The sequence below is a fragment of the Cinclus cinclus genome, chromosome 4 (assembly GCF_963662255.1).
Source record: "Cinclus cinclus chromosome 4, bCinCin1.1, whole genome shotgun sequence".
NCBI classification, from domain to species: Eukaryota; Metazoa; Chordata; class Aves; order Passeriformes; family Cinclidae; genus Cinclus; species Cinclus cinclus.
The window spans coordinates 20742041-20766080 of record NC_085049.1 but is presented as its reverse complement, the minus strand read 5'-3'; the positions used below and the strand labels follow the sequence as shown (position 1 = coordinate 20766080).

Here is a 24040-nt window from a genome sequence, read left to right as displayed (position 1 = left end):
ACAGCTCTGGGAGTGGAAAATAAGTATCTAAAGCCTTCCCCCAATAAACCAGTATCAATTCTGTCTGGAAGATAAATGTGAGGTGTTTAGAAGGCAAGTCTAACAAGGTAATGTGAGTATGGAAGAATTTTCATTTTTTCCATCTGACAGTTTCATTCATCACCTACCAGCAAAGACCTCCAACCCTTGCTCAGCCTGAAAACCCACCTCCTTCCTCCTGGTGTATTTAATAAAAACATATGGTGCCTCTTTATGAAGGAGACATAACACAACACAAGCCAGGGGACTGCTCCACACGTATGACAGTAACTCGTGACAGCTCTTCCTCCTACACAAAAGGAAAAAAGAATGGAACTGCACATCCATCGCAGGTTCTTGGTAGGTCCAACATGGAACAGCTCACCCCTTGGTGTCCCAAGTTTTATTTGTTGTTCTCTCCTCTCCAAGAGCTAGTGCAACTCAGAGCATGAAAGGACCCAACATGGGTCAGTCCAAAGGGAATGTTTTATCTTAAGAATATCAACCAATCCAGCCCTGCAGAACACACAAGCGGGCAGCAAGCCTGGCTAGACCCAAGCTAGTAACTGTTCACAGGCCTTGAATCTTAAGAACCTATCACAACAGTGGAACTAAACTATGAGGAAGAAAGGATGTAAAGAATATATTCCTAATGCTAACACAGTACAAGCTAAAGAATGCATTCTAAATGCAAAGAATGATTTCAAAAAGAAAGTGAAGAAGCAAAGTGAAGTGGAAATTTAGAGACTTTTAAAACGAGGTGCAGAAGTGAAAACCACAAAGGAATTAGGAACTGGCTTGCATTCTATAGGGCTGAAACAAAAGATAGGCAAAAAAAAAACATTACATTGTTGTTAATAAGTCAGCATAATTTTGCCAGTAGTTCATAGACACTAAAAAAAAAAAAAGTCTGCTTTATACAATCAATTCTACAATTTACAAATCAATTTCTAGACTAACAATATACTTCAGTTACCTTGCAGTCAGGCATCTGTTTACACATCAGAGCTCTGCCAGAAAATGTATAAACTCACCTTGTCTTGGTTTCCCTTATTCTTGTAACATAGATTTCCAATCAAACGAATGAGATGAGATTTGAAACCCACAGCTGGATGTGAAATTTCTTCCTGCCCTGTCACAGCATGTGTGGCAGTGAAAATATTTACAGCCTGCTTCCCAGCAAGGTGAGTTAATCTCAGGGTATCTAGAGAAAACATTTTAATACATTACCATTAGAAAATTAGTCTCTTGGCACAGAGATTTATTATCAATTGTTGAGTTCAACAATAAGCAACATAATTTCTGACATTCAACATCATGTCAGAGAACTTTCAAAGTTTACCCCGTTGTGCGATTTGGGCTAATATAACAATCCATAAAAGACCAGCCCAATGTCAGAAGGCATTTTTGTGTACTTTTTACACCCTTACACAGTTCACACATGAAGGCCGAAAGCTGGCTGCTATTGATCTCCACCTAAATAGTCAGAATTTGTAGGCTGTTGAGAATTCTGGCACCATAAATATATTGCTAAAACCCAAAATTTTTAGAAAACTTCCTGTAGCTTTAATTTGTCACAGCAATGCATACAAACCACAGAATCCCTTTTTCTTCTCTTCTTTGGCCTGTTCCTGGCACTGTAGCATGATGAGAAATTTCAAGTACACAGAATTACAGAACAGTTTGGGTTGAAAAGGTCTTTAAAGATGACCTTATCTCACCTGCCATGGCAGGGACACCCTCCTCTATGTCAGGACCTCCAAGCCTTGTCCAACCTGGCCTTGGACCCTTCCAGGGATGGGGCCGCCACAGCTTCTCTGGGCACTCTGTGCCTCACCACCCTCACAATCTAACTCTACTCTCTAACAGCTTGAAGCCATTCCCTTTGTTCTGTCACTACAGGCCCTTTGTCAATAGCATCCCTCCATCTTTCCTATCCCTCCAGGTACTGAAAGGCCACAATTAGGTCTCCCTGAAGGTTTGCTTCTCCAGGCTCAACGATCCAAATTATCTCAGCCTCTCCTCACAGCAGAGTTGCTCCATCCCTCTGATCAACTTTAAGTTTCCTTAACACACACATGCACAAAATAAATCCCGTTGTTAGTCATTTTATTGTAAGCCATATATCTAAGAACTAATCACCAAAAACAGGACTGTGGATGCTTTTTAAGTTTTTCTTTTGTTCTCGCTGATGGTATTTTCTTTATTTGTTTGTTTGGGCGTTTTTCAGTAAGGACCCTCCAAACATCTCAAAAGGGTCACAGCTAACAGCTGTTTCAGCCTTTTCTTTTTTTAATTTTTTCCGATTTGTCTTAAAAATACACAAACTTCTACAATTTTCTCACAAAATGATAGCACGCATCAGTCTCAAAGTGCTAAAATGTAAAAAAAAAAAAAAAGAAAAAAGGTCATGGTATGTCTCACCCCTCCTTCCTCCCTTGAGCATCTCTGGAACATCTTAACCTATTTTCTTCGTGTACAGTCCTTCCCTTGCTCTTTCTTAGCTTCTTTTAAAGCTGACATTTAAAAGTCACTGGATTTAGTTAACAACATTAAAACTGCACTTAAATTTCAAAAGTTTGGGAAACAGAAGGGAACAGGCATGGAGGAAAAGTTCTTTTTCTACTTCTTGAAAAACTCTTCTACGCATTCAGCCAGTGATAGAACATAGGAAGCAGCTGTCCCTTGCACCACTTTCCGTAAGAAAAGAGCATTGCTGCTACTTGAATTGAGGCTCTGTTGGGCAACACTGGCCAACAGAGAAAGTGGAGAAGCAGAAAAATTCCAGGAACAAATCAAATATTTGAAAATGCAGATTAACTCCATCTCCTATTTATTTATCTTATTCAAAGGTCAGAATTATAATTACCAACAGTTGGGAAAAATATGTTTTCATTCACAGAGCACCAACAGTTAAGCCTTGTGGCTGTTCACTCACCTACAGCTGTTTCAAGCAAACCAGGGAATGCCTGCAGATGTTCCAGCTGGCCATTGTTTGAGGTCATTTCACAAAGAACATCGAGAAGACGAATTGTCACCAGTGCTTCCTGGAATGAAAACTGCATTTCTGAAAATGGCTTATGAAGGCTATCATAAGAGCATAAACCCAGAAACCCAGGAACTCTCAGCTCCTCAGGTTCTGTGCAGGTTTTCCAAACTGCCAAGAATAAATTTATATAAAATCAGGGCAACTTTCTAAAATAACAATAACGTATTAGATTGCAATTTCTTTTCTACTGTTAGTGTTGTATCTGCCTGAAAAATCATGGGGAAACCAAAACAGAGCCATAAGGGATAAAATTTTAACAAAAACACAGTAGCTTCCAAAAGCAGAAATACAGAAAATTACTAGCTGAGAAAATTATTTCTGTATAAATGTTTTCTTTGAGTTTATTCAGTCAGAGCGTTCCACTTTAAAGACACAAACACTGCCTGCAAGACACCAATTTGTTATCCACAGGAATTCTGTAAAGTTCTGTGGTCAAACAAACTCTGGCTGTGAGAATTTACATTATTCTTGGGTAAACAGGATTATGATCAGAGATGCAGCATTTTGGCTAGGTACGAGACACAATTTCATTTGCATATTATTTATTCAGCCACAGAACTATTTTTTCTCATGGAATATGTTGGTCCTGCTTATAATGACAATCCAGCACTTACAGAAAATACCTTAAGAGCCCATGACAGAATTTGAAGTACCACATATTACTCAAAAGCCAGGCTGTGACTGCAAGATGATCCCACTCCAGGTGTGTTACTTAAACTGCAAGATGCCATGAAAAGGCTGAGACATTGGTCACAGTAACTATTCCTGCCTTGTCTGGTACAGGAAAAAAAAGGTTTACTTACCAACAGTTTATTTTGGATCCATATAATCAACACAATGTTATTCAAATAATCAACAATAGTGTTCAGTAATTAAGTAGTACAATTATATTCATTCATTGCTCCTTGAAAACACCAAATTGCTACAGGGTCCAGGTACTAAAGCTGTATTTTCTTTTTTTGACCCATACAGGTGTAGGAAAATGCAAGTCTTGCCCTAAATTATTCAAGAAACTGCTTTCATCAGCACAAAGACAGACTCTTAGCTCAGTCTGTCAGACTCTTAGTCTGTCTCAAAGACAGACTCATCAGCCATTATACTGTTATAAAGTAATAATATCCCAACTGTATTTCAGAGACAGCAACCAGCTTTTTAAAATTTTTAAGAGGAAGATTAGTTAAAATATAAAAGAACACCCAAATTTGCGTGAATATTTGAAATTTGCTAAGTTCAAAAAATTGTTCTTTCCCTGCTGCTGACTTCCAAATTGGGTATTTTTTTTGCCCTCCACGTGTACAAAAGAAAGGCAGTAAAGGAAAACACTTCCTTTTGAAGCTGAAAACCCAAAACAGTTTGAACTCTGACAGACATCTTAATATGGTTAAAATCTGAAAAGTAAATAAGGAAATACCTGAAGACTTTTAGAATAAACATATTTAGAGTGAGGCGCAGAAACGATGTTCCTTATAAAGAGATGAACTAAGTCCAGGGAAGGGTTTTATTTTGCAAGTATGGTTGAAAGTTAGTGCATGCTCAAGTCAGGCTTCAAATGGAAAAGCTATTTTAAACATTGGCTTAAGCACTGCAAAAGCATATGATTAGCTTCTCATGGGTTTAAGATGCAAGCTACAAGACCTGATGTTCCTTAAGAAAACAAAGCAGTGTCTACATATAACAAATTAAACAGTGGATGGGACACCCAGACAACATTCTGGGAGTCAGGCCAGTCCAAGGACTGCTCCCAAAAGTTTTCAAATGTGGCCTCAGAATTCCGGAGTCTAAGGCAGCTTACTACTACAGACATTGCCTGAGCAAGGCACTTGGCTTGTGGGCCACAGAAAAGGCCAGGAAAAGCCAAGCTGAGTATCACAGATGTTGCCTAAAGCCTTTTTAATGACAGATTCTACATGCACAACTACATTTTTTGCAGTTAAATACAACTGCTACACAAAATCTAAAAATACTTATACAAATGAGGAGAAATTGGTGCAATTCTTTATGATTTCTTGTAAGAAACAGTTTTATGTATTTAGACTGGCATTTTTCTTTTCCCATGGCAAGCATATGCTGTGAACAAATATATACACAGATATGCATGCATACATATTGCCCTCTATTTATTCACCTATTAGGACGTATATTTTATGTTCATTCAGTGAGCTCCATTTTCCCACCAAACAGTGATACTCAACTTATCATACAACTTGTTTATATGAGAGACGAGTAAGAACTCAGTGTCAAGCAGGGCAAGTTATGGAGTAATATTCACAATATTGCTGTCCCAGCACGTTCTGGTTGGACAGAGACCTCCTTCTGGTGGGTGCAAACAAGTATGTTTTTTTCCATGAACTGAAACCACAGAAAGTGGTTTGGAAAGTAACTACAAAGGACAAAAAAAAAACATAAAAGGAAGGCAGGGGAAAAAAAGTAAAGATGGAATTGTCTCAACATATGTCCTCTCACTGCCAGGTTAGTACCTTTTCCAGAAGCAATCAATTAAGTTATCTGACATAACTTAGACTAAACAGTTGGGACAGTGGGGGAGACTGTGTTTCTTGGATAGATAAGAAGAGATTATGCACTTGCTGGTTTGTGTTTTGATTTTTTTTAACACATGCAACCACCACCTCCCCATAAAGTGATTTATGGTATTTTTTCACAACATGTCTCAGCCTACTTTTAAAATTATTGTGCCAATTTAGACAAAAAAAACGAAGCAAGTACAACACTTTTTAATATTATCATATAAAAGCATTTAAGATTTTTTTTTACTTTGATAATACATTATTTATGATGCTTCTTCTCTAGAATTTATAGAAGTGAAACTATTGCACGTAAGTTTTGTATTAAAAATAAAATTACTCTGATTACATGTATATTACTGCTTCCCATCTATGAACAGAATAAGTATTTTAATTTTGGTTTGTATTTGAATCATAGGATGATCACAGAATCACAAAATATTCTGAGCTGAAAGGTAGCCACATGGATCAAGTCCAGCTCTTAGGTGAATGGTCCATATGGGGATCAAACCCACAACCTTGGTGTTACCAGTATCATGCTCTGACCAAGTGAGCTCATCTCACATCATGGTCTGAGTTGAAAGGGACCTTAAAGCCCATCCTGTCCTACCTCCTGCCTTGGACATGGACACCTTCCACTACCCCAGGCTGCTCTAAGCCCACCCCCCCTAACCTGGCTTTGGACACTTCCAGGGATGGGGCAGCCACAGATTCTCTGGGCAACCTGTGCCAGGGCCTCACCACCCTCACAGGGAACAATTTCTTCCTAACATCTAATCCAGCTTTACTCTCTGTCAGTGTGAAGCCATTCCCCCTTGTCCAGTCACTCCACATCCTTCTAAATTTGAAGGAATTACAATTCACAACTCAAATAAATCACAGAAGTGATCCTTAGTAAAATAATAAAATACCCAAGTATGTGACAGCTTGAGCATCTTTTAGATTTTGAAATATTTAACGATGGGGTAGACTTATTTTGAAGTACCATATCCTTTGCCACCCTCAAATTAAAAAGGAAAGTTGGCTGCTGTCCTACAGACTCTACTGTGGGCTCTGCCACCTCTTTCCCAACATAAACTGGAAAAGATATTGTTATGTATGCCCCCCCAGGCAACAGTGGCAATAAGGATTTATCATATCAAATTCTAGTACTTAAATGGTAATCAGTCCTACCTCATCTTCTGCATCAGCTGCAGAAGTTAACTTGAGCACAGCTCCGCATTTCTCTTGGAAACAGACTGCAAGGAAGTCAGCATGTCTGATAAACACCTTCATTTCTTCACAGGTAACTGAGTTCTTGTCACTTACTTTCACCATCATCAGCTCTAACAAAGTAATTCTGGAGACAGAAAACGATTTGTTACTCAAATTCACTGAGTCACATAGAATGATCAGTAGAATATGTAGTAGTTAAAAATTATAAAAAGAATTATCATGTTAGTAACAGAGAGGATTTTTAAAAATTAACAAGCCTCATAAATACTGGCAATCAGTTTCTATCTGCAGAGTTTTTTTCTGTACAGAATTATTTTAATTCATCATTCAATTAATATAATCTGGCCGGAAAGTCAATATTTTTCTCAAGTCTATTTCAATTTATCATTTCTTATGTCCTAAGAAAACATTACCGAGATTCCATATTCCCTATATCCAACATTTTCAGCAAACCAGCTCTTAAAATCTGTTAAGCATAGCAAAATAAGCAGAGACTATTTGACAGCTTCTGTTTGAGAAATACAGGTATTCACAGCCCCTGCCTTGCCCACAGTCCTTTACTATCCCTCCGCAACAGCCCCAAACCAATTCTGAGTCCAAACAGGGAAAATAAAAATTGATATGCACACTCTGTCCTTTATAGTAATTTTACAATTGTTACTAGATGGACTAAGCAAATCCAAGTTCAACATATTAAGATGGCAAGTAACTAGATACATAACGAAGCTGCTCTATGAAATCTACTTGAGTTGGGTTTTTTAACACCTCTAATGTAATTTTATTTCAAATATCCTTTCATGTTGTCAGGGCAAACTGGAAGCATTTTGAGGAAGTAGAACTTGGACATGGCAGTGGCCCTCTTACAGGTAGGCCCCTGCTCCAGTCCAGCATGCAGGGACTGGTGAAGCCTCACTGTCACTCTCTCAAACTGAAAGAACACTGTTTCTTGAATGAATTCAAAAGCCAGCTCAGGCTTTTCATTCAGTGAAATATTTGAAATATGGAAGGACCAACATTTAAATATGTGGAATAGTTCAAATGCTTTTTCTTTCAAATTTACCAAGCAGGTTGTCAGAAGAGGAGGAGAAACATCTTTTTCTTTGGAAAAAGCTAGGTCACTGCTTTACTGACCTCTGAGAACCCACCTCTATTAATCACAAAAGAGCTACTTAGTCCTTGCTAGACTCAATTCTCAATGTCATTAATAGTAACGCACTAATGCTGCATTAAACTAATATCTGAAGGAGGACAAAAAGCTTTTTCAGCACGGAAGCAGTGAAGTGCTGTTGGCACATTTGGCGGAGAGCAGACTCTGGGCAGGAGGCTGGAGCAGCCTTTCTCAGGGGCTCTGCTCACAGTCTGTTTGCTCTGCAGGTTACAGCCAGGTGCACCCTGCCCATCTCCAAACGACCAGTGCCCAGCTCTCCAACACCCCACACTGACCAAAGGCTTTCCCATTTGGCACCCCATACAAAACCCGAGCCCACAGATTTGTCATTCACTCCTGACACAGGGCTAGACTTGATAGGTCAGTTTTCACCAAGTTTAAGAGTCTTTCAAGCATATACTCAGCTAAGAACCCAAGTTGGTCACAGACTTGATGAACAAAGGAATTATTCCAGGACTGCAGTCGGTTGACCGTGGCCAGATGCCAGACACCTACCAAAGCTGCTCTCACACTTCCCTTCCCTCCCCTCTCCTCATCAGCTGCACAGGGGAGAGAAAACTTTACAAAGGGCTCATGGGTTTATATAAGGGCCATGAGAGATCACCCATCAAATATTGTCACAGGCAAAACAGTCTCAAAATCAGAGGTATTACTTAAATTTATTACTAACAAAATCAGAGCACGATAATGAGAAATAATATAAAACCTTAAGAACACCTTCCTCCCAAGCCCCTCCTTCCCAGCTCTACCTCCTACCTCAGTGGCACAAGGAGACAGGGAATGGGGGCTATGGTCAGTGCATCACCCACTGTTTCTCCTGCTGCTCAGGAAAAGGAGTCATTACCCTGCTGCACCTTGGGGTCCCTCCCATGGGAGACAGTTCTCCATGAACTTCTCCCACCTGAGTCCATCTCACAGGCAACAGATCACTGCAAATTGCTGAGTCCCTCTGCTGCAGCATGGGTCACCCTACCATGGCTACAGTCTTCCAGGGACAGGTGTTCCAGCATGGGCTCCTCCTTCCACAGTCTCCCATGGGGTCATAGTCTCCTCTCAGGCATCCCACTGCTCTGGCATGGGTCTCCCCCACAGGCTGCAGGTGGATCTCTGCATCCCCCATGGATCTCCATGGGCTGCAGGGGCACAGCTGCCTCACCATGGTCTGTGCCACAGGCTGCAGAGGAATCCCAGCTCCTGTGCCTGGAACACCTCCTACCCCTCCTTCACTGACATTGGTGTCTGCACAGTTGTTCCTCTCACACATTCTCACCCTGCTCTTCTCTGGCTGCAATTAAAACTGTGCAAACACTTATATTCTTTCTTCTTAAATATGTTATCCCAGAGGTGTTACCACCATTTCTAGTTGTCCCCCATTATGTTTGCCAATATGGAATTTTTTTTTGCCCTTCTCTTCCCCTTGCAGTACAAATGGATGCCTTTTTCAATAACTGCAGTCCTTTGTTAAAACACCACCTGAATGTAATTTCTTTTGAAGTTTTGTGGTCTTTTTAGGCATTCAAGTCAAACTGTTTTCCTGAGTTTTCTTCCAGGCACAGGACATGCCCATCTTTCCCTGAATTTCAAGCAAGTCTTGCCATTCAGCCAATAGTTTCCTGAGAACAATGTGCTTTGTTCTAGTGCAAGTTCCCTTACATTCCTTTTTTCTATTGTTTCTCTCAGTTTTCTTCCAAGACTCACCCTAATTTCTCCAAGTTAGTTCTCCCAGGCAATGCAATTTGCCCATTTCTTTTAAATGATCTCACAACTGTTCAGCCATTCAAATGCCAACATTTCTTTCTATTTGTTTGCCTGCAGCTAAATACAACAAATATGACAACTGCTAGCACCAGCTGATTTTTTGTAACACCCAGTTAAGTATCTCATATCTAATTCTATGTATTATATTTACAATTATACTTTTTTTTTTTTTTTGAAATAGTAATGCCATGTCATCTTCCTCTTCTTTAGGGATCACTGAGGAAGACCTTTTGTGAATCTCTTGCAGTTATTTTTCCCCTAGCCAAATTTAAACCAGTTATTCCTGAAGCTGATTGAATTGGCATAAACTTAGAACAGCCAGTATAAGGTATTTGCAGTCATCAGTAAAACAAACTTCTGTCTCCTATAGCCTGAAAATAAACCACAGAATTCAAATGCAATTTAAATCTGGAACTCGTTACTACACAATAAAATGCTGCCTCACTAAGCCTAAAACTAGCAGTGTAAAATTCTATTTTCTTAGCATCAAACAATGTTTGCATCAAATGTGGTTTTGTTATAACCTCTTAGCAATAGCCAGACACTTGGGACATTCTTCCTCTGTGACTTAGGCTTCTCCTTCCTGAAACACTTCCCTGACAGCAATGGTTCCATGAGACAAATTAGGCCCTTCCTCAAAACTTTCACTTCTTTCATCTTTAAATGACACTCACAAGCATCATATTCAATGAAAACTGGTAAATTTCTGAGTTAACTGTAGTTCAGCTACTCCATGTCTGTGAGCACTGCCAGGAACAAAACCATCCCAAGCACTGACAATGCCAGCCCTGTAGCTGAGCATTAGCCAGAAGTGGTGCTGCTTACTTGAGTGCCCATTTCCTGGCAGGCAATTTCATCAGTGGCTGCATCCTTCACTCAGGACCTGACAACACTAAAATCAAACCTAGATATATAACTAAGAGCATCTTAGAAACACCTGAAGCCATTCAGCTGCAGTTTTTCATGATGTTAATTAAAGCAAAACCCCTTCTTAGGAGGGACAACAGATGTGCTCACTTTTGAAGATTTTATAATGTTATTAAGACAAGCAAGGCATGAACTTACAGTGTCCATGCTCAAGGCTAACTTGGATGAATGCAAACCAGACTTTTTCTGAATACTTCTGCCAAATACCTGCACACACATGCAGGAAAATCTCAAATCTGGCAAAGAATTCAAGAATCCACACTATTTTAGCTCAGTGGCCGTATCCTTCTACAATAATCCCTTCCAGAGAACCAGCAGGCATTGTTACAACACAATGTACTTCTCCAGGCCAGAATACTACTAAAAACCTGATTGCATTAACACAGGATTTATTTCAGACCATTTGCACACTCAGACATGCAACACATTAAATTTGTTAGGAAATGAAAGAAAGTTGTGAAGAAGTCAGGAATTTTATTTTCATTGAAAATTCAAATTTCTGATCCACTTGTATAAGATTTGCTTTGAGGCAGGCACCACAGCCACTGTAACACAAATGCACTGAATTTCAACTGCAGGAAATACTCTAAATAGTGCAAATACTGTGAATAGTGCAAATAACTGCGGTTCGTAGCCACGTACGCTCTGGGCATCCCAGGCTGCTGCCAGCTTTGGGAGTCACCGCTAATGGGCACATTCCAAACTTCCTAAGCACAGCTAATTTCATTTCAGCAAATACATTTAAACTACCTGCATCTAATGTGCACGACAGAGGATACTGTAACTGAGGGCTACCATATATTCATGAGCTCCAGCTGCCTTCCCCAGACACCTCAAGACCACAACTGTCCATTCTTAATTTATAGGACTTGGTCAGCCTCACTGGACACCCAACACAACAGTGCTTGCGGTGAAGACTCCTTGTCTCACTTTGAAACAATGAATTCCTTATGCTTGGGGTTTATGGCTTCCTTTTTCCCCAGTTCATAACAGTCAAAATGTTTTTATCTGAATTGGATTTGTCTCTTCATGTATCTCAAAAGAATGCATTCTTAAATATGCTAACACTACCTAGGAAGATGCCAAGGCAGGGTATTCTTCTATAGCTCGGATGCAAAAAGATTATTTCACAGCACTTCCATATGATTGTCAGTAAACTAACCAGTGTCCAATTCATAACACACTGTACTGTGATTATGTCTTTGAAAACCCTAATGGAGTCGACTGGCAGAACTTTTGGGATTGATAATAAATTCAGCAGTTACGCTCTAACTGGTGATCACACCTGTGATCATCTATGTCATGCCTACAACCAAAAGCCTTTGAGGTGAGGAATCCAATGAGCATCTGTAGTATGCTGAGACCTTTCCAGAAACTGGTCACATCTACTGCTTTAAGTACAACCGAACACCATAACCCAGCCCTGGCTATCCTCAAAGGCATTATGAAAACATGCAAACTGCCGTTCATTATACTCCCCAAAAGAATTAAATTTAGCTCATTCACTTAAAACAGTTATACAGCACCTACTTCCCAGTACATTAAGCACACAGCTCAGATTTGTTCTCACTTCATTATCCTAAATTATGGAGGGAAACAGTATGTCCCTCCTTACCATTCCCATCCCATCCCTATACAATAATGATATTTTATTTATGGTTCAAACATGTTGCATATACTTTCTTTGTCTGATATCCTTTCAGTTTTCTTATTATGTCCACTTACTGCCTGAACCCTCACCTGTGGTAATGCTGGAAACAACACAAAACAGAAAAATATGCAAAAGCATTGTTTTATTTAGTGCTTTGTCTTTTCACCTGCAAAAACTAGAGAGGAACTTGCGGCTTCCCTGGGTGGATGTGGAACAAAGTAGGCACATTAGACACATAAATGAGACCACAAAATCTTCAAGCAGTTGGAAGAGCTGTAGAATTCCAGCAGTGTTTCCCAAATTTGATTGTCTTAACAAAATACCTTTTTGTAACATTACTCAATTCTCTATAAAGCAATGAGCATTTTTCCATTATAGCAATGGCCATTTCCCATCAATTCAGCACACATTTACTCAAATGCCTGAAGCAAAACTATCAATGCTTCTTCAAGGTGAAGGTTTGTTGAAGCATTTCAACAGTGGAAATATTAAAGATTAAGTAAGCACAGGCATCTGCTCATCTATGTTTTGTAGGTTCTGCTAACCAGTATGAGACACACTTCCATCTTCCTTAAAGGCTATCTCTTCATTTCTTGACACAACAACAGAAGTATGAAGAGCTGAGGACATTTCTAATCAAGCCGTAAAACTCTGCAGGGTGTGGTGCTCTTCTGAAATCAAGACCCAGGCATGAAATCCTGTCCTTTTTTGTGTGTGAAGTATTTCTTTACCGAGTAATGGCGCCAACCTGGATTCTGCAACCCTACATAAATCACTGCCAGTTGTGGCTAAGCTGTAATGTTAACCAACCAATTTAAAACCATTACTGACATAGAAACATGTATTTAGAGATTTTGTGCCAACTATGAAACCACACAGTTTTTCAATCATGTGAACAGGATACTCTATATGGAATGCTAAATACTAAAAGCCACATTGGTTTTGGGGTTACCTTTCTTGATTGCTCAGTTTGGCATAGAGGGCTTTTACCAGCTCTGGACATTTCAGCAAATGTTCTGTAACAATCAGGAACCTAAAGGAAAAGAAAAAGAAAGTCTTACTGGTCCTTGTAAAAGCAATACCCACGTTTATTCCAAATGGTGCTGGTTAGTTTTATTTGTAGATGAATGTGTGTTGTGCTTTTGGTCCTAATGCTAATAGATACGAATTGGCACAAAATAATTGCACATTGTCCTGTAGTTTTTCCCCTAACATAGCAAAGACCATTTCTCATCAGTTCAGCACACTTTTACTCACATGTTTGAAGGAAAGCTGGCTGGACTCTTAGACCAGTTATACATACCACAATTCAAACAATGAAACACTCATTCAATGGTTTATGCATCCAAACAAAAAGCTACAGTTCAAGCTTGAAAATCATTATTCTATTCATCACAACACAGTCTGTAAGCCAAAACAGTCAAAAAAGTGCCCAAATAATATACTGATTTTTCTTTAAAAAACACAATCTGACAAAGCATCAAAGCAAATGGGAACATCTTTGTAAGATGCAAGGCAGCAAAGTACTTTTCTCAACTTCACAAACATACTCTCTTTGCATAATAGAAACCTTAGCTGAGAACCAATTCTAAGTCCTTGCTTTACAAGGCAGATACATATAGAATCACAGAGCCTCATATTCTGGAAGGGACCCGCAAAGATCCTGGCCCTGCACAAGACATCCCCAACTCTAACACAAGGATCTTTTCAGCCAAATTACAGTGAAGCATATTATGGAATAAATTATCAAGCTTTGTTCTTCCTTTCCTTTTTGCCTTCCCTTTCTCACACCATATTCAGGGTTTCTGTCTGGAATACAAAAAGACCAACTAATGATCAAAAGTTGACAAACTGACCACTGGTTCCCTCTTTCTCTTCACCAAAATGTTGCAAGGGATCTATGATACCAACCTGCCTCAAAAAAGTCTCTTTAAAAAGCAATCCATCCCAAAGTGGCAAACGGCTCATTCTTTCTTCTTAATACTTTCTCTGGAAAATATGGTCAGCCTTGGCCTTGTGCTAATGCCAGTATTTACACCATTTGCTTTCCCAAGCACCATCCACAGCAGTCCATAGCAGGAGTCAGCCATTTAATTTCAACCCAGACTCATGCTACTAGCATTATTGGAAAAAAACAAAGTAGGTAAAAATACTTAGCTCTTCAAATCACAACCCCAGGAGCACTAGCAGTGATATTTATGCTGCATAGGTACTTACAAACTAGACAATGGATTTTTAAAGTAGCTACAATAATTAAAAGTCTCAGAGTATCCTCTGAGCTGATGAAGCTACAGAGAAAGAACAGCTAAAATAACATTAAAACCAAGCCTTTTCAATACTCCCTCCACCTCTTCCCTAGCTTTCCCTTTGCTGACAGCCTTTATTTTGCATAGCCATAACACAGCTAATAAGATCACAACAAAGACTTCCAGCTGCAACAAAGTATTTTTTGTACAAGTACTCAATGCCAATTGGGCAAATAGGAAAATAAGAGATCCAAAAGATTATATTCTATTATATTCTAATCATAACTGTGGACTTAGCCAGGGTCTGGCTCAGTTACTGAAAACTTGACATTTTTAAGGGGGGGGGAGAAGAAAAACTATTTTCTACTGCACTTCTTTTTAGTGATACTTGCACATTCATTCATAAAAAAATATGCAGAGGTGTAAGGAATCATCAACTTAAAACTGGCAAGCTGAGAAGTGTAGCACTGATCAAAGAGTTTTTCAAAACAAATTTTAAAAAAACATAAAGACTCGCCCAAAGTCTGCAGCACAAATGCATCCAGCTGAGCTGTCGAGACTCAGCTGTAGCACCCAAATTAAGCATCAGCAGGGCAGTCAAGGGCAACTTTTCCACAGTTCCTGAACTAACAACTCACAGCTATCCCCAGTTAAACCTTCAGAATCATCACAACCAACTTCATTTTCCATGGACTTAAGTAGAACCACAGACTTTTATGTGGAGCTGCAGAAGAAAATAGCATAGATCAGTGCTGTGCAGAACACAGAACTTGGCCTAAGAATGTACAAATTTCAGCTGCCAACGCAGTAGAGTAAAAAGTGCATTTCAAGAGACAGCCTGAAGCCCGGTTTTTCCATTTTGCAATCAGGGCTATTAAAAGTAAAGCTTAATTTTCATGTTAAAGACTACGCTAAGGAAATCTTCTTAATTATTCATCTTGTAATTAAAATGCTCAATAATTATCACAGAAAAAGATCTGCTGCTACTAGGTTCATGTGCCTGATCACTACTGCAAAGTGGAAGATCCATAGTTCAGCTGTTACTTGGGTCTGTGCTCCTGTATTTCCTCACACACATTTTGCACATTCTGTGGACTAGACCTCTACTGCTAGAGGAGATTGGAGTATTTTAGACTAAAATTGCTGATTCTGACCTTCTGGTTTCATGATGTGACGCAACACTTCAGAAAACAAAGCTGTGGCTGCCCCATCCCTGGAAGCCTCCAAGGCCAGGCTGGACAGGACTTGGAGCAATCTGGGATAGTGGAAGGTGTTCCTTCCAGAGGGTGAAAGGAGATGGGCTTTAAGGTCCATTCCAACCCAAACTGGGTTGTGATTCTATAAAGTATCTGCTTCTGTATTTAAGTGTCCCTTTTACTTTATCTGCTTTCTGCACTACTGTATAATGAAGAAGAGAGCACAAGCATCATCACCAAGAGAAAGCAGAAGAATTAACAGTGGAGTAAAAAACTTCCAACTCCTTCACCATGCCCAGAAATTTTGGAGGTAACTAAGCAAGGATGCAGCAAATTCAATAGACTGTCTTTTGTCCTGTCAGCTCTCCTGTTTCTCATTTGTGGCACAGGAAAAGAAGAGGAAAAATAAGATCATCCACAATTCTGAAATATAAAAAGATATTCAGTTTTGGGTTACTGACTGAACATGGCATTTCAAATGCACACAAAGGCTTTCCTAGGAGACTTAAACTCTCTTTGGGGACCAACAGGAGAACCACTGGAATAAACTGAAGACCACTGTAATTTAGTGAAGGAAATTATGAAAATTAAAGCTATTATGCAAGCGTAATACAGTAACAAATGAACAGCATTAAATATGCCAATTTTCCCGACTCTTTAAAAATTGTTTGGCTAAAATCCTAAAAAAATCAAGTGCTTCCATAGTAGATAAATACAGGAGGAGATATTCAAAGACTTTATAACAGCACAAGGGCTGTATTGTACCAAACTGAGGTTCAGAAGCAGCCAAGACAAAGTGCTATGAGCTACATTTGCACTCAGTATATTCCAGATGGCCACTAAGCTTGCTCCAATCAAAGCTGGGTAAAAGCAATCAACTTTATAATCAAATGTCATGCTTCATATTAAGCTGATTTTATCCCATTAGCAAATTTAGGGAAGAGTTTCCTCAGTCTCAGAAAAAGAGGAAGACAACCCAAAATATGTTTTCCAAGTACAAAGAACAAGACATGGCAATTCTTGACTTGATCTGCAACCTTCTTTTTCAATCTCAAAACCAAAAGCATTTTTCATTACCCTACAATACTGCCACTCTACCCAAAATATTTAGTAAAAACTAAACAGCTATACTTTCACTGTAATTTAACAAACAAAAGCAATAAATCATCCACATTTTGAAGAAAAGTAAAGAAGAAAATTTGGCTACTTTCAGCCAACTTTCAAACTCTTATCACCAGCCTTTTTAGATGCTAAAAAAGCAATATGCCTCATGAGGAATTATTTGGAATCAGAACATATTTTAGAAGCAGAAGTGTATTTCATCCTTCCACAAAAATAGAATACCCTACCAAAAGCATTTAAATAAACAATTACAAGTATAAAGTTATTTAATAACAAATGGAACATATGCTGCCATAAAATTAATAGAAAAGAAGTAATTCACTCCATTCCCACACCAGCACTTCTTGCTCCAATGGAGAATAAACACACACATTTTCATATTTAAGGCTTGGTCCTAGTATCAAACATCACAATACTCCTCTCCTGTGATGAACCAAGCACAACAGTGAACATCCTTCCATCTTCCAAAGGCATTCCCACAATGAAAACATCCTCCCTACTGGCCATAATAGCTCCCACTGAGGTCTAGAAGACTAAATTCAAATTATGTGCAGTACTTCTCTGATTCAGAAGACACTCCCACTCAATTTGACAGCTACATCTGAAAGACACTAAAGAGAGATTAAATCTAACTCATATATAAAACTGAAATAATTTCTTTTCTGAAGTGTTACCAAGAAAAAAATGGCTAATAGTACTTCCTGCTCCCCCTCTCTCCACAATATACACAAGAAGACAGAGGTGACAAGATAATTAAATATATGAGGTTGAGCTTTGAAAGACTGAGGAAATCTCTGCCAATTCACTGCTACTGCAAATAGAAAGTAGGAGCTACTCAGATCTCTAAAATTAAGGAAACTTTTCCAAGCGTCAGTACTATTTAAAACCACAGCTGAACTTGGAACCTGCATCATAACTCCAACTTCCCTGGAATTAAATAAACAATTACTTTCAGGAGAGCTGAAGAAGGGGGTGGAGGACATCCTAAACTGTGTGACAGAAGAAACTTGAGTTGCCAGCCCAATGAAAAAAAAAAAGTTTGTTCACCACACAAACACACACAAATTAAGCAAAAATGAGCAGTACTGAAGAGTTCTATCCTCACCTTTAAATCTGTGCCCATAGGCGAGATTCCTTGCCACAGGAGTACCAGTTTCTGTCCACACATCCTTATATAAGCCAGGACAAAAAATCCCACAGGCAAAAAACTGGGGAGGGGTATCCCCACATCCTAATCTTTAACTGTGGTTTCAAAAAGAGAGTGGATGTTCAGCAAAACTTATTTCAATGTCAAACAGCTAATCACACTCCTAATATCATTTTTCTGAAAGCCAAAGGCGCATTATGTCTCTTATTTTAAAATGGAGGACTTTTGTTCTTTGCTCTTCAGGAATCATAATAATACAAAAATACTACCTGTTTTTCCTGTCCATATTAGCTAAACTGCCCCACGTACACACCTGGAAAAACTGATGACACAAGCTATGCTCTCCTCACTAACAGAGCCACCAAGATATTTCTAAAATAAACAGCTTTTGGAAAACACGTTGATCTTGGTTAGGATGAATTATAATGTAATTTTTGTACTACTTTTTCCTAATTTTTTTAAAAAACATATCTTTCCAGGTTGACATTCTAAAATAGATTTCATGTGGCATTCTCTGTTGGTTTCTCTTCTAAATACTGTACCTTATAAATGTGTGACATACTTTGCCCTGATAAACACAAACCCAGAGGGGGTGGATGCAGATGTATGTGGAAACACAGAGAAACAACTTTTGAAAGGCTCCACGATTTTCCAGAGCCAAAGGCTCTCTGCATGTGTTTAGGAAAAGCTATTACTGATAAAAAACAAGATAGAATATTTTGGAACTGCAAGGGAGTTTGTAATAGAGGGCTCTTCAGGCCTTGGCAGTTTTAACACAGAACAGTGTAGAAACTATGTTTCAGTTATTGAACAGTTACACTCAGTTATATTCCAGCTTTGTTTCCTAAAGGATGGGTATGTCCAATTTCCTGACAACATCCTTTGGTAGGAGACAAAAATCAGCTTATGGAGCAGGTTTGCTTATGTGCTTAAAATATTTAAACATTAACACATTTAAATTGTTGGAGCAAGTCCAGAGGAGGCCACGAAGTTGATAACGGGACTGAAGCACTTCCCATACAGAGACAGGATTACAGAGCTGGGACTGTTCAGCCTGGACAAGAGAAGGCTGTGTGAAGACCTTAGAATACTTTCCAGTATCCGAAAGGGTTACAGGGAAGCTGGAGAGGGACTTTTCATCAGGAATTGTAGTGATACCACAAGGGGGAATGGATATAAACTGACAAAGAGTAGGTTTACATTAGATATAGGGAAGAAATTCCTTCTGTAAGGGTGGTGAGGCCCTGGCACAGATTGCCTAGGGAAATGACTGCCTCATCCCTGGCAATGTCCAAGGCCGGGCTGGACAAGCTTGGAGCAGCCTGGGATAGTGGAAGGTGTCCCTGCCCATGGCATTGATACTGAAATCGGCCTGATAGAAACTTTCTAACACAGTCTGAGTATTAGAGAACAGGCATTCTTTATGGCAGCACTGGGCACCCAGGGGGATACTTCTTTCAACTGAGTGCCCTGAGCATCAGGTGAACAGAATTTTTTATCACACACTCTGATTACATATCCATGAGCAACCTTCTTGGCTTTATTTGACACAGCTGCACTCCTTATTGGAAGTCTTATACATTTGTCTAGGAGTCTCCCCTTCAACATCCAGTGTCCTTTTTATGTGGCTGCTCCTTGACCCCCACTTTTGAGTAAGTGCAATATCATTGTTCTGCATAATTTTTGCTGACTTTGTCAGCCTTGCAGAGCTGAGCTGGCATCCTGCTTGCAATTTGCATGAATTCTGTTTTGTCTGCTTCTCCACGGCTACATTGCTCCCTTATTTGATTAGTGTAAAATGTTGTTCTGTTCTGCTGTCCTTTTCAAGTGAGTAAAATGCTCTTTGGTTCTACTCTCCTCATCAGCAGGGAGTTGGAACTGGATGAGCTAAATAAGGCCTCCTCCAACCCAAACTATCCTATCATTCTTTATGTTCAACTCAGTACATCAACAGTTCAGAATTAAATTTGTGTATCATTAGAGATACTTTGGAAAGATGGAGGATACACAGAAAATTAATTACTGTCACACAAGGGCCTGAAAACTATGCTCATCTCTTTGAACAGAAATGTAAGATGGAAGAGAGGGATAGAAGAAGCAGACCCAAAAGATGCAGAAAAACCAGTAAGAGTTTAGGAGACAGATCTGCTGCTGTTTAGGAACAGATCAAAAATAAAAAAAGGAACACTAAAAGAAATAGGAAATAAAAGATCACAAGAAGGTGGAAACAACTGAACTGAACTGAGAGGCTTAAAGACTTTCTACATGCAAATAAGCATTTTAGAGGGAATGCTAACCCACAACCGTCATCTTGGGCAGAGCAGACTAGAATAAACCTGTCCCTGAAAGGGGAAACCTACCTTAAAGAGCAAAATTACAAGACTAAAGCTAGGACAGGAATAGTCCCTGATGCACCAGGCTGGAGCAGCATGTTTTCCACCACAGTTAGGCGGCATTAATTCCTGATCTAAAAGCTCAGGCAGTAGCTCACTTTGTGAACAACAGCATGTTTTCTAGAAGATAACTGCATAGCAAAGAACCCTCAAGGAGATAGGATCAGTTAATTAGGGTATGCCAGAAATCAGATCCAAGAAAGGAAGCAAACTTGTTTCTGCAGCATTAGTGTCTTTGCAAAGACTTACTCTTCGAAATACATTCTGTAACATACACCTTGCAAATTTCCAAAGCAGCAAGCTCTGGGCCATCTCCACAAGCCCAGCTACAAAGGGGTACCAGCCAGTCGGACAAATATTTTTAAGAACCTCAGCTGGAGATATACACCATCTGCTTCCTGAGATCACTGCTCTTGAGAGTCAGAAAAGCAGCAGCAACCTCAGATGAGCTCCCAGCACTCAAGATTACAAGACTGCCAGCCTGACACAAGTTCAGGAGCTGTACTGAATAGAATGTAAAAATACATTGTCTAATATATGTTAGTTAATATTATTTTAACATGTCATTCTGCATCTAACATTAAAAATGGCAGACAGCAATATGTAAATAATCCTGGAGCTGTTGAGAAGATCAAGCTTCTAAAAGAGAAAGAGAAGGATGCATCAGTCCTTAAATCATTAGAATATTTATTAAATGTGTGTATTACATTCTCCAGCTTCACAGATTTCAGAGATAGAAGCATTTCTGAGGCTGACAAGCAGTCACAAGCTTAATGAAATGAGCCTTCAGACCATCTGATCCAGAGAAACATGATCACAGAACCAAAGACAGAATTTGATCAGGGTATTCCTTATAAAACTGACTTCCTCCTTTATTAACCATTTCTAAAATCTCACAGGACACCACAAAAATACTTAACAGAATGTGTATCACTCAAGAAACACACTGAGAGGGGCATCACAACGTTGTTACCACTCATTCTTTCAAGTTCTAAGGCAACTGTTTGTTATACTGTCAATCTACAAACACATTTTAAAATTGCATCAGCGCTTAGTTTAGAAATTCCACAATGATGATCTGCAAAACAGCTCTTCTCTGGTCTCTCAAAAACTGCTTCGGAAGTGAATGACTTGGCTTTCCACCACTGAATAAAAGCAGAAGTCGCTGAACTGAAATCTTATTTCCCATGACCCACCCCTCTCAGGAAGCAGAGCTGACACATCAGATATTCCCTCCTCCCTGACCCAAAATCTTAGCCTTCTACCAAATGTCTTGTGACTCAGTAAGTAGGAAAAAGTGACACAAAAATTCCACAAAGCTACATCCAGTCTTTAAAGACCCTTCCTCTGCTCTCTCTAACTGGGAGAGGAGTTTATGGCAGACAGAAGAACAGCAAAAGTTCTGCTACCAATTGCTGCCTCTAAAAAAGCTCCGAGGAACTCCTCAGAACAATCTCAGATTTCTTCATATAGAAACTGTCTATAAAACTGCTGTGGAAAAGGCAAAAGGCATCACACTTGGAAAGAGGTTCCTCCTGAACTTCTCCTAAGGACTTTTGCAACTTGAAGATGGGAAACTGGACTCTAAACATGAATATAGGATTATTAACAGAGAAAAGAACTGTCAGCTCATCAAAGTAAAGACCTGAAAGGTGTGCTTGCATTCCTGTGATGGGTGAGGAATAGAGAACCCAACATGTGCTAGCTGGATGGAACAGTGGGGACTCCATGGGAGATACTACATTTCAGCCAATGGCCTTAAACCAAATATTTATCCTGGATATCCTCTCTCTGTCCTAACAATTCATGACAGCAACTGCAAAAATAGTTTGAGAATTACAGTTTTTTACTTGCAGAATGCATTAGATACTGTTTTACATGAACATTAATTTCATAAAATTCAGTGCACAATAAAAGGGAATAAATAATGAACAGAAGTTCTGCCTACGACCAAAACTTACCTAGTTATTCAAACAGAGTTCTAATACCTAAAAGCAGCAATTGACAGCATGAAAGCCCAGTCAAGAGGAAGACTAAACATACACATGGCGATCGCTTCTTATTTGTTGTAACACGAAATCAGATGCTCCAGCTCAGAGACAAGAAGGTAGGCAGGAATTAAGTGGTACCTTTAACTTCAGGTAAGAACATCTTAATTTCAGCCACTTGTGAGTAAGCAATGAGCCTAATTGCCAAGAATAATCTGTATTTCATTCCAGCGACATAATACCACAAAATGGTTGTTGTGTACTTTTGCCAGCTGTGGCACAAGAGACCCAAACCTTTCCAACAGGGTACTGGCACACTGCAAATGCCACAGCCATGCAAATTCATTTCAGCAGTCTTACTGGGATGTAGATGTAATTCAGTGAGAGCTGAAGTATAGCTGCAAATTTTCAGTGTTAAGAGTTTGCCCCTTTTTCATTTCAAGACTACCCTGAAGAGAGACTACTTCCCACCCACATCAAACATCCACGGTGGAGGTAAGACATTTTCATCATAACATCAGCTGAATCTACTTCCCACTAGAGAGATCAGGGAAATACATCCCTCAGCATTTATTACGATGCTGCATTTATTCTGCATTTACCTTTAAAACATAAATTTGCCACTACAACATTGGCATCTCAGTCAGAACAAGTTTCAATGTATATTCAATACATTAAAAAAGTAAAGGACAACCAGGATAATTATCTGAAAAGCAACAATTTATATGTGTGTTCCTGACAGATGACAAAACTAAATACTCCGTTTGTCACTTTTGAAACGGAAGTCTCATTGTTTGACCCTCAACTTACAGTTGGCTTTTTGAAAACTACTTATGTCCTAAGCAAATTGCCCTTGCCATTAAAAAAGCCCAGCCACAAACAAATTTCAGGTCATTCTTCTCAGTACAAAAACAAACTATAAAATGACTTTTACTTTTCATTCAGTCATCCTAAGTCTGTGCTGAGACTTCTCATATCACTTCCAAAACACCAACAATTCTTCCTCATTAAATTTTGAATTTAAACACAAACTTCTAAAGAATGCTACAAAAACATACAAACAATTTTTTCCATTTGGAATACATAGTGTAACAATTAGCTGAATGTGCATCCTTGCTATGTAGGGCAGCACATTTATCAAGGGTGTAACTGACAACAATATTTAGAAGAATGGTCATTAGTAAAAAATATAAAAGTTCAAAGGGATAAAACCACTCATTAGGTGCTCTTAAAGTATGAAATGAAGATTCACCAAAAAAAGTCTTCCCTGTTCTGGTATAAAAATGACTGTATGTTGAGAAGCGCTATGTTAAAAAAGGAAATCAGGAAAAACCCCAGGTTTTATGTAGCACTCACAACCATTAGACATACAAGTCTTCTTAACATGACCTGTCTGTGAGACTATTCTGTGCTAACTTTAAAAAATCTACACAAACCAGCATACAAGTACAAATTAGTTTGCATTCTAGAACCCTGTTTCATTAAGAAAAGAAAAACAGATCATCATTTGAAAATTCCTATGTCCTCACCAAAGAGTCTTATTTTAGCAGTAATCAAAAGAGTCATTCAAACTACCATTAAAATGATCTCTATTATAAACTACGGATTTCTTACTAGATCTTCATTTACTAGTTCGCAGT

General features: G+C 39.1%; 1 protein-coding gene across 1 annotated transcript in view; it reads right to left on the bottom strand.

The window, feature by feature from the left end:
- The window catches only part of ATXN10 (ataxin 10), a gene marked incomplete at its 5' end in the record, with an annotated part of 93218 nt that overhangs the window by 41209 nt on the left and 27969 nt on the right, over positions 1-24040 (bottom strand). Inside the window, 4 exons of the mRNA XM_062491571.1 lie at positions 1053-1222; positions 2957-3065; positions 6763-6928; positions 13261-13341. Of these exons, the coding sequence (XP_062347555.1) occupies positions 1053-1222; positions 2957-3065; positions 6763-6928; positions 13261-13341 (526 nt within the window). The remainder of the gene's footprint in view (positions 1-1052; positions 1223-2956; positions 3066-6762; positions 6929-13260; positions 13342-24040) is intronic.